The following is an 11,757-nucleotide window of genomic DNA, read 5'->3' as shown; positions in this document are numbered from 1 at the left end:
CTTTCTAAGTACCTTCCAGTTCTAAAAAAAAAAAAAAAATTTTTTAAAAAAAATCGTTGCAGCCTACATAGCAAGAAATTGCTACTTAAGATCTAGCCATACACCATGAACAATTCAGCATGTACCCGAGCCGAAATATATTTGGAAAGATGGGGGGAGGGCAGTTTTACTCGGCTTTCATCAATGCCTGCTTGAAGGGAGACAGAAATAATTAAAAAAAAAAAAAATCCCTCCCCTCCCCCTGCCCGAACAAGCATAATACGTTGAAATTTCCCAAAGTCTAGTCAGCTGCAAAAAATAAATGTTTCTGGAGCTAGAGGATCGTCTTGTAGAAGCGTGTGACTGCAAGACCTAGATTCCTTTCCCTGCTCCTCCGTCTATTTCCTTAGGTGTTTTTTAGCATTATTATTTGTTTTGGGAGGGGAAAAATCATCTTCGCTTCAGTCTCTTGCTAGAGGTCCAGACTGCTTACGTCTGAGCGCCCCTTATCATTTCAGTGAATGGCAATTGCAGCCTTGGTGCTGTTATAGCAATGAAGCTACAGACGTCATTGCCTCCTGTTGGACGTGAGATGTGTCCAAGCATCAGCCCCTTTTGCTTAAGAAAAACTCTTTAACTTCCACGCAGCCGACAGGCAAGCTTTTCTAAGATCCTGTGGACCCAACGTTGTATTGATAGAGTTATATCTTTTTATTTATATATACATATACACATACACAGGTGTGCATGTGTGTCTGTACGTATGTATATAGAGAGACAGAAATAGATAAATTAAGACCGCAGCTATATTGCGAGCTCCTCTAAAATTTCCTGCTCGTCAGAGTAGCTCTCTGCATCGTTTTGTTAAATACAGTCCGGCGGGAAAGCCATCATCAATCAATTTCGGGTAACAAGGAAGACTTGTTGAACACCTTGTTCTCCAGACCCCGGGAAGATGCTGGGCTGCTGGAGCGTGGAAGAGCCAGGATTGTACCCTGAACTTCACCCACTTGGCAACAGCTATTCCTAAACAATTTCCCCTCTCCTCCCCTGCCTCTTTTCCTCCCGGACTGAGAATCTGCTCTTTAAAGTTGATCTGAAGGGGAAAGCAGAGACGAGCTTGTGCATAGTTTGGAGGGTAAGTTGTGTCCTCGCCCCCTCCTCCCTCCCCCATCCCCACTCCCCTGGGAATAAATATCCTCTAGTGAGCCTTGCTATCCACCCGTGAAGGGGGCAGGTCGGGGGGAACGGGACTCCCCCGGGAAGCGGCACATCTTGCTCCCAGGACTGAAAGGGTTACAAAGGGAGGGAGAAAGACCGACCGAGCGACTGCGGGGGTACTGACTTCACGGCGGAGTTTGCAAGGTGCGAGTTACCGGTGCCTCTTGCCAGGCGGCTGCGGCGCCGCTCCCGCGGGTGCCAGGTGGGGTGGCTGCAAACCACTGCCGAGACCCCTGCCCGCTGGCAACCTCCGGGGAGCCGAGGATCCCCGACTCCCAGAGCACATGACCCCTGCAGGGAATTAAACCTCCCTGCACCTGCAGGCTCTAGTCATCCCACCTTCTCTGCTCCTGGTTTTCTTTTTAATCCTCTGATTTCCCCCCTCCCCCCATCCATTCAGCTTTTACCTTTTTTTTCCCCCTCCTTTTTTTTTTTTTTTTTTTTTTTTTTAACCAGCAGGAGTCCTAACAGAGGAAAATAATATCAATCAGCTCTCTCCTTCCTCCCTCCCCCCAGTAAAAAAAAAAAAAAAAAAAAAAAAAAAAAGCACCACCTGCTAACATTAGGAAAAAAACCCACGGGACTATTACCTTTATCTTTAATTTTCACTGACACACTCAGATGAACAGGCAAGGAAGAGGGAGACCTCAACCAGCCCCTTTAGACGTGGGGCTGAATTGATGGGATTGTGATTTGTAGGATTTCTGCACTTAGTCCCTGCCTCCTACTTGCTCTCCAGCCACTCCAAAGTCTCTTCCCCTCTCTTTAAGCAGCGATTTCTTTCAATCTCTCTCTCTCCCTCCCTGTGTCTCTCTCCCTCACACTCTCCCTCTCTCTCTACATACACTCATCTCCCCGGAGAGAGAGAGAGAGGAGAAACTCAACTCCCAAACACCGACCAGATGTCGAAGAAACGCAAAGCCCTGGAGGGCGGCGGAGCCCGGCTCCCCCCCGAGGACCCCAGAGCCTGCTTTGGGGCCGGCGAGGAGCAAGGTAGGGCGGCGGAGGCCTGCAGGTGGCAGGCCGGTTGGCATCTGGGAGCCCACCGCAGGGACGTGCCGGCCTGGCTGGCCTCCTGCAGCCCACCGGCACTGGGGTGACTTTGACGTTTAGGCCAGGCTGCTCCCACCACCAGGGTTAAAAACTGCAGGGCTGCTCCCACCGCATTGTCACTGAACTTGTGAAAGGGGAAGGGTTAAGGGGAGCAAGGGGAAGGGGCGAGGGAAGGAGGTGTGGGAGAGTGGCTGAGGGGAATGGCAGGTCTGCCAAGCGGTCCAGACTCCCTTTCCCACTGCAGTTTGTCACTGGCATAGGCATAGCCACACTGCCTCATTGATTTGTAGCTTGTGTAAATCTGTTTGCAGTGCGCTCCTAGCTTGGGCAGCGAATGAGCTATAGGCACCTAATATATATGCTGTGGTTTTGTGTGGGTCCAGTTTCGTTCAGCAAGCCCCCATCCCTCGTACAATTTCAGTTGTGCCATGTTGGGGCTTCAAACACTGCCCTTGTAGCGTACACTTTGTATCCAGCTAAAGTTGGTTTTGCTGTAATTTTCGAGTTCCAAGTGTTTGTGGTGAAAGCTGTTCTGTACTTTTTGACAAGATAATGTGAATGTAGCAGCTGAGTGGTGTAAAATCAGCTATGTACACAAGTGTGAAGGAGTTCTGCAGCCAAATTTCTTGTTGTTCAGCCAGCCCAGTGGGTTCTCTTCCTTTGTGATTATTTTAATGAGGTGGGCCCACATGAATCAAGCTGAGCTACAGGGCTCTGGGCTTGTGGCTGTAATGCAGAGAGGAGAGGAAAATACCAGTTGGTTTCAGAGCAGTGTTTCGGGCTGTTGTGAATGGCTCTGGTGGGAGACGGTGGGTGTGTGGTGGGTTCAGATGACGATGTGAGTATGTCTCTGTGCATGCTTGAATTCAGAAACACGATGCTTTTGCCTGGGTAGGTGTACACAGAGCACAGAGGAATGGAATGAGTGTGTTCTTCAACATGGAGTCTGTGACCCTCTTTGTAAGAGATGTGAAGGATCCCAATGTCACAAGTCATCCAGACCATGAAATTCCCTTGCCACCACAGATGTTTCTGCTTTTTGCAAGGAAATGTTTCGAGCACAGTAGCTGGTGTGCTTTTCTGGTTTCATTGGAAAGGAGCACTGGTAGTAATTCACCATCTCTCTCAATAGATATGGTTTAGGGTTTATGTGGTTGTTGGTTTTAAATAGCTTGGTTCTCCCACCAGGAAAATAAGATTCACGTTCACATTTTCTTGTAATTTCTCTGCTTAAGACTAATCTTGACATGGGAGGGACGTTTTCAAACCCTGTGAATGACTTTATATGCATGACAGTATTCAGTGTTTTTGCAATGTGGAATTTTGCTGTTACTAACCTGGAAAATCTTACCCCTTTGTCAGCAATGGAGGAGTTTAAATACAGAAGGGCATTCGGCATAGATCTGAAAGTTTGGTATAGATTATATGTAATTTTATTTTAAATATATGCCAATAATGGGTGTAGAAGCACCTTACACATTTTTGTGATGTAGTGATGTTTGTCTGGTCTTCATTTTTTAAATGCCTTTTTTTTTTTTAACTCCACAATAATATTTTCTATAACACTTCTGGTTATGTAACAAGAAACAGAAAACAAAATATAACTTTAACACAGAATTGCTTCTTTCTTGATTTCAATGTGTACAAAACAAATTAAATGGAAAGTGAAAAAATATTTAATAAAGCATTAATGTGTATCTAAAGAGAGTACATAAGGTATCATTTTCCTCATAAGGGGACACAAGGTATTTTGAAAAACTGTGTTTTCACCTAGATAATCCAGGCTTGTGTCTTTTTTGACACAGTAAATAATGAAATTAGATTAAAAATATAGTTTTATTTCTGAGCTCAAATTTCTTTCTGTGAACTTTTGTTCTATTTATTTTCTCCCTCCTATTTTACAGGAAGAAATGTTGCTTATTAATTACATTGTCTGTGACTACGTAACTGTAGAAACCATCAAGATTGTGCAATGTATCACAACGTTGTAGGGAATATATTTTTGTGTGAGATGGTGGATGTGAGCCTTTCTTAAGGCATGGTATGTGCAGGTAATTTTTTGGATCAATCTGAAGCACTGCACGATGAAGCATTGTCCTCTTACAGCAGGTTTACTACCTCTGTGGAGAAGGCATACTTGCTGGTTTGGTGGGCAAGTGCGTAGTGTCTGCCCAGAAGTATGGAAAAGCCATGTAACACCTGACTTTTAGCATCAAAATGTGTGTGCATTGGGAGCAGGGAGGCGAGGAAGGGGAAATGGGCATTAGTAAACTAAGGAAGAAAACTAGAGAGCTCAGATTTCTGGAGGCTGCCAAATCCTGTGTTCCTGCAGAAGTAGAATGCGGAAGCCCTGCTGTCCTAGGCTAATGAGGTGACTTCTTTATGTGACAGAAGCATGAACGTGTGAAAGCCTGGATCCAGATCTGCCATCTTATGTTTCTATGTCACCTGGTAAGCTGGTGGCAAGTGCTGCAAACAGATGAATCTCAGACCCTTTTGGGGTCTGCCCTTCTGTTTTTAAATCTTAAGAGAGTGCGGACTAATTCTTAGTTGCTCCAGACTGTGTTTGATATTTGGCCAACTGAAGTGTGCGCTTGCGGAGCTTCATTCAGCTCTTGTTTATCCTCACTTGGTAAAGCTGTGGGTGGACAGACACTATGTAGGCCACAATACAGATTTTTTCAAACTTCCTTGATGTGTTTGTGTTTTTATTCTCCAAAGTATTTAATGAAGGACCCTGTAATCCATACTGTAACCTTGCCTTTTATTATGGGGTCTGATGCTGTACATTTCAAGCCTTACTGGTGTGGACAGGAGGTAAGGGATGGGGCTATTTCGCAGCTCCCCCTTTCTCAGCAGCAAGACCCTGAACTTGTCTAATTCAAGGCACTTCACTGCTTCACTTTATTAGGAGGTGAGCTTGTAAGGCTCATTCCCATAAACTCTGGAGACACAGTGGCATTTCCATGGAGAATTCAGGTTTTTACATGAACTGAATCGTCCCTTTCTTTCCATTGATTGTGCATGAAGCCTAGGGTAACTACAGTGATTTATTTGCACAGATCATAGTGTGAGAAATTCCAGCAAAGCTGATAAGGTCTTAGCAGAGAAACCAGATATGGTTGTTCAGTGTGATACCCAGCGTGGAGAAGGTGGTATTTGTCTGTTGAAACTCAGCTCTCTGCACTCCCTTTATAGTCAGGAAGCAGAACATTTCTAGGGATCAATTCATCTCTTCCTGAAGAGGAAGTCTACATTTAGTCAGCAGAATCAGATCTGAAAAGTGCTGTTTCTGCCAACTGAATATAAAGGTAGTCCAAACATCTAGCATGATGTAGACAGCTGTATTTCAGCAGATGACTCCTGACTTTTGACCAGATCTTTCAGGCTTCAGTGCAAGTCAAATGACAAAGATGTTTTTCAACTGAATTTGAAGCAGAGGTCTTTTCTTCTGGCAATAACCCTTTTTCTCAAAATTGTAGCACAAAAAGATGGAAGAAGGGTCCCGTTTCTGTGAATTACCATTTCTATGAATGTGTTGAAAGCTAGTGTGGAAGATGTGAAAATGGAGGGTGTTGGTTTAAGAACAAACAAATGAAATGCGGACACTTCTCAGGACCAAATGCGATATGATATTGTGCCTAAATTATACAGTAATGCTTCTCAAAATTATTCAGCAGTTCCTGGATATAGTGCAATACATTATTTTGGAAATTTTCTTTCAGAGATTTTTGAGCATGACGGATTAAGGAAAGAAGGAATCTCTAAATTCTCATTGGACTTCTCTTTCTCTGTTTGGATTATGTATGAAGATAAATAAATGCATTTCTTCTTCCCCTGTAGTTCAGATGGTCTCCATTGCCACAAATATGAGTGATAGTTGAGAGTTTTCTGCGCTTTACAAAATCGGTCTCTAAAGAGAGAACTGTTGTGAAACTCTTCCAGAGGCAAAGTTGAACTCCTGTCTGCCCAAGAGTAACTTTTAAGACGTAACTACTTTTTTTGAATTCAATGAAACTGACCATGTGCATAAGAAAGCATTTTCAAGATTTTGATGGTCTTAATTACTATTAGTCAAAGCCCTCTTGAGGGTCACTTCTGTGCAAAGGATACTTTCCTAGTAATTACTAGGGGGAGCAGTTTATACTAAACAATTCTGTCTGATTAACACTTGATGATTTGTGTGAGTGCTTAACATTCTAGTTTGTTTTGAAATTTGCTATTAAGTTACTGATTATTATTAAATCTTAATTTGGGATCATCAGACACAGGAAACCAAGTTCTGTCTTGTTATTGAAAGGTTACGTTAATGTAATGGAAATCGGCATTGAACCCAACTTCTGAATTACAGTTTTCCACATAGTTGGTCTTCATCAATGCAATTAGTTACAGTATTTAGTCCATTTGTTGTTTTATCACACAAGTGAATATTGGGATTCCTTTGGGCTCTGAACACTGTTGTTGATCTTCATGTTTCCCTGATACAGGTAGAAAAGCAAAACAGTTCTTCCCTTGGCAGTTCCTCATTTGTGAGTGTGACTTGAGGCTTCAGTTGCTCTCATACTCATATTTCTCCCTTGTCTGTGTCCTGACTACTATTCTTTTCTTTCCACTTAGCTTCTGCTCCCTGAAACAAACAAGCCCTCTCTGTCTCTGGATCACACTCTGGAAGATTTGGCTAATCGGAGTAAGGTGTTTAGTGACAGAGGCTTATATATTTGTGAGGGCATGGGAAAGAGAAGGGAATTATTGTACAGCTTGGGTTTTGTGCCGATACTGTAATAAGAGAAAAAAGTGATCCTCTCAATTCAGTTCACAGGAAAAAGTTTGTGTCACAAGGGAAAAAGTAAAAAAAAAAAAAAAAAAAGACAAAAAGATTGCAGCAACAGCTTTTTAAGGGTTTTGTTAAAGAAAAAGAAACCATACCTTCCAAAGCTGATTAGCTTAATGGTTACTGATAGTTTCCTGTGTTAGATTTTTAATTTCTTATTTTTTTACCTCTTTCTTCAGAGACAGTCAAGGATCTGCCTTCCAGATGCTGTGAACCATATACGGGGTCTAATTTTTGGTTTCAGTGGATCAAATTTAGCATGCTGGAAAAGATGACAATTTTACCAACCCATTTCAATTTGTGTGAAGATGCAAACTCAGTATGCTGGAAAGTTGTAAAGCTAAGGAGAATTCAAAATGTTTGGGAAGAGAGACTGGGGGCAAAGTATATATATGCTCTTGTTGAAATAGCATTGTAAGAGCTCTCTGACAAAAATGTCTTCCTTGGGTGTTATTGCTGGCATGTCTTCCCATCCACTGTTTCATAAAGACTGTTGAGGACTTTCTCTGTTTCCACTTTTTCTGTTTCACACATAGAAATGTATGCTAGTGTGTGCTTGGGTATAAGTTTATGAGCCTTGTTTGAAGTAAAATACAAAGGCTAATGCTTGAGCATTATGCTGAGTCAGTGTTTCCATGTAGAGGGGAGGACTTTCCTGTCCAACAGTGCAGTACACCCTAGTACATCTTGGTCTCAAGCTGCTGCTAGCAAGACGTGAGGTCACTCTATGCATTCCAGGGGAAAAAGCTGTCCCAGTTGATGTAAGAGGCAGCCACAGGGAAAGGAGTGATACTTTAAGTATCTGACAGAATTGCTTTATTTGGAAAGTGTGACTTTGGGTGAATTACTGACTTGCCCTATAAATAAATTTATCCAAACATTTGAAAAATGGAGATGACTTCTTAATTATTTGTGGGCACTTAGATATTTCAGCTATGCTCTTCATGTAGCATGAATGGTAAAGCTATAAAAATGCCTAGTGAGACAGAAATTTTAATTTCAGCAAAAAGCAATGAAGAAGTCTCTTGATTAACTATTAAAACTGGTGCTTTGGTTAAATAACCACCATTTCCAGGAAAAGCATATCTTAAAGCTTGGTAGTAACTGTTTGAGGGCTCCATGAAGTTGAAGGGTAGTTAATGCAAAGATAGCGCTGTAATCCCATTTCCTCCTGGCTGTGAGTGCAAGATATTAGTCCATCTTAGCTGGCCCAGCCTGCAGATAGTGATACTGCAGTGTACCAGTAAGTGTTAACTCAAGGTAGCAACTGCTATTAAATGGAGTCAGCTGTTGGCTGAGTCCACACCTGGTGGTTGCTGTCTCCCTGCCTAGAAAGGCAATGGGGAGAGAGCAGCTCTGAAAATGATCTTCAATGAAGAAATCATCCTGACTGCACAATGAGCCTGAGTGGCCTCCCAGAATGGACCAGGACTAGTCTTTGGAGAGTCCTGTCCTCACCTGGCCTCAGGTGCTCCCCTGACTGGTAGAGGTGCTGCCTGGGAAATGGAGACCCCGGCTGAAAAAAAAGGAAGACCCTTGATTTCGGATGCCTTCTAAAACTTGCAGAAAAAGCTGAATAGGGAGGGCAGTCATAAAGCTGAGAGGTTTATAAAGGAAGTGAAGTAAAAAATGTAAAAACTTTGCAGATTTCCTTTAATTTCTGGTAGAATGAAAATCTGTATGAATCTCCATGATTTAGTAGCAATTTGCATTGTTTCTGTTTGCTTTTAGTAGCCACTTTCCTCATTCTGCACATAAATAAATGAAGCTGCTTCCCTATTCCTAGTCAACCAAGGAATGCATATCTACCCTTACTATGAAATGTATGATGGAGGGTTCTGATCTCCCTTTTACAGTGTTCCTATTCACCTGATCACACTGTGTTGGTAGGATGCTGTGTTTTATTGATGATACCACCTTGCCATGGTTTCTGAACATATCTGTGCTTCTGTGTGGGAAAGGAGGAGAGATACACAAGGCAAGTGACACGAAAATGCAAATGTATGTATTTTTTAAAGGCATTGTGTTGTTAATATACAAAAATAGAAACTCTAATCTCTAATGAAGCATTTGTTTATTAAGGAAGTCACTGTGTTTTCACCTTGTGGCCTTAAAGTTTCTGTACTGTTTGAGCATAATCTTGTTTTTAAGTTACTAGTGATAATGCAGTAAGCTTGGCAACCCAGTAAGCAACAGTTGTGACTTTATGCTGGAGGAGGAGAAGAGAGATGCTGTCTGGGTTTGATGGGCTAGAATACAGTTGGTTTGTGTGTTTATCACTTCAATCACAGTGCGACGGCTAATAATGTTGACATTTAAGATGTGCCCATGCACTGGGCAATTGAGCTTTTGCTCCTAAGTTCATCCCTAGTACATCTGCTTAACATGTGGAATGAGCAGCTGTATTTCAAGTGTCAAGCTGTATTAAGGCTATCCACACTGTGTTTTAGTTGAGTACTGTATCTCAGTTGAGGGACAGCTGGTAATAGATTGATTCTTACCTTGTTCAGGTAGGGTTGGGCCCATATATAATACAGGAAAGTTAAAACCAGTACAATGCAGATCAGAGGTGGAGGAGTCATACATGATAGCAGTATGAAATGATAATTACAACAAATGAAAGAAGAAACAAAGATAATTCTCAGATAGTACCTGGAAAGCACTAACAGACATCCAGCCTTCAGGGGGAAGCTTACTTAAATTTAGAGATGAAGGTAGAAAAATCATAGAGTGAAAATCTTAAGGCAGGTGGAGAGCAGCATGAGCAGAGACTAAATGTCAGAAGATCACTAACTTCAAGAATAACCCTTTTTCATAGTCATGATTATGCATTTTTCTTAATCCTTGTGTACCTGTTAGGTTAGTGTAACAAATCAGTATCTATGCAAGATAAGCAGTTTAACATTCCGTTTGTGATCAGTGATTAGCTTTCTAGGCATTGCCCATGGAAAGTCTGTTTTATTTTTCTCATATTGTTTATTTGCCTGCATTATTTTTCTGACATATTTCCTTTGGTACAGATACAGCCAAGATAGGCTTATGGTGACTATAATTATTATTCAGTCTTTGCAGATCTGCTCTGTATGTTGCTAATCACTTTCTAATGTTATGTTTTGTAACTAAAGATTGCAAATTAGTTGAGATGGTAGGTCTCTGTTTTAACTGCCCGTGCAAGTTGTCCAGCTGTCTTTGGGGAAAAAAGTTAATAACTTACGGGTGACTTCAACTTTATGTGACCTGGCCAGAAATAGGACTAGGAGCATTCGCACCTAGAGGCTGCATAGAAACAATTGAGTAAGTGGCCTTTCTCCTGATTTACAGCTCTTTTGTGCCATCTATATAAGACTGACTGCATGAGTACTTCTACTCCCTTTCAAAGCCAAACCAGAAACAGGTTCCCAGAGTCATATTGTGGCTGGTCTGGGAAGTGGTAACCAACAGCTGAACATGCCTGCAGAGTATGAAGAGCATCCTTAGTTGTGTGGAGTGGGCTGTGGACAGTTCTCTCTTCTTCGTTGATCTTCCTTGATTTCTTAAGGAACTCAGTAACTTCTTGGAAACAAAAGAAATGTTGTGCAGGCCAGTTTTTGCATTTGTTAAATCGAGGCCTTGCCTTCAGTGTTTTGGGGATATTGGTGGATGTTTTTGTTTGTTTTGCTTTGTACTTTTTACAGTCTGTGATGAACTGCAGCATTTTCTTGCAGTGGAACTTCTGATTCCAGGAGATGCTTCTCTGGCCTGTGTAGGGTTTTGAGGCAAATCATGTGGATTGCATTAGATTCTGGTCATGGTACCTGAAATAGGCTAATTCATAAGATCCAGATACTTTTCTGCAGAAGGTCCTGTTTGAATGTTGGTCATTATTGTATTACTTTTCCTTTGACTTACATAGCCTGTTAATTTTAAACTATATATGCTTATGTTAGCACAAGAAGTTTGAAAATACTTGCAATTTCAGTGCCATATGCAAGAACAACATGCTGAGATTTAGGCAGAGAGGTGCACATGAGAACTAGGTGCACATTTGACTAGATGAAAGGCCTATAGTTGGCAATAGCAGCATACAGCTCTCCAGATTTAAAACTACAAAGGAAGACAACTGTGATCCAGTCACACACCTTCCTTTGCTGTATCTTGGGGAAAGAGAGACCCATTGCAATTAGTCTGCATAGACAGAGAAAAAGCTGTGTGAAATACAAAGCCGCAGTCCTGACTGGTGGTAGCTAGTGCTTGCAAAGAAACCTAAATGTACACCTCTGCTAATGCTGCATATGCAGTTTTGAAAAAGATTTTCATGAAAAAGATTTTCATGAAGATGTGAAGCTTCTAAATTCAAGGAATGGGTGGATTAACTCTGGGAAGAGACCAATATACATATGTGTGCTGTATACAACATTTTTATTGGGTTTTGAGGGGCCAAAGCATCTAGATAATCTTTTATCTAAGCCTATGAAGCTAATAATGTAAGTGGCTTCTAGTATGCCACTGTCACATTCTCACAGAATGCTTTTGACAGATGCCATTCCTTCTGTGACTGCAACCCAGGCATTGAGTGTTCCCAAGATTTTGTTTGGCAGGCCTATGTCTTGTTGCCTTCTTGTATCACTCCCAGGTAAATGGACAGTAATTGGGAAAAGGCTGTACCTCACTGGTGCTTAAAGGCAGAAGATGCA

At 41.9% G+C, this 11,757-nt stretch overlaps 1 protein-coding gene across 3 annotated transcripts in view; it reads left to right on the top strand.

Moving 5' to 3' along the window:
* The first annotated feature begins 1,849 nt into the window (after nucleotides 1-1,849).
* PDE10A (phosphodiesterase 10A) overlaps nucleotides 1,850-11,757 on the top strand; it is a 350,975-nt gene continuing 341,067 nt past the window's right edge. For 2 of the 3 annotated variants that reach the window (XM_025895637.2, XM_029961609.1), the window contains exon 1: nucleotides 1,851-2,193. In XM_025895637.2, the coding sequence (XP_025751422.1) occupies nucleotides 2,103-2,193 (91 nt within the window). In that variant the 5' untranslated portion in view covers nucleotides 1,851-2,102. Of the gene's footprint in view, nucleotides 2,194-11,757 lie in introns of all 3 variants that reach the window. The other variant, XM_029961608.1, reaches the window with a different exon arrangement.

The sequence above is a fragment of the Manacus vitellinus genome, unplaced genomic scaffold (assembly GCF_001715985.3).
Source record: "Manacus vitellinus isolate BGI_N305 unplaced genomic scaffold, ASM171598v3 scaffold_37_pilon, whole genome shotgun sequence".
In the NCBI taxonomy this organism is placed as follows: domain Eukaryota; kingdom Metazoa; phylum Chordata; class Aves; order Passeriformes; family Pipridae; genus Manacus; species Manacus vitellinus.
The sequence above is the reverse complement of the archived record's forward strand: the minus strand, read 5'-3'. Positions and strand labels throughout refer to the sequence as shown.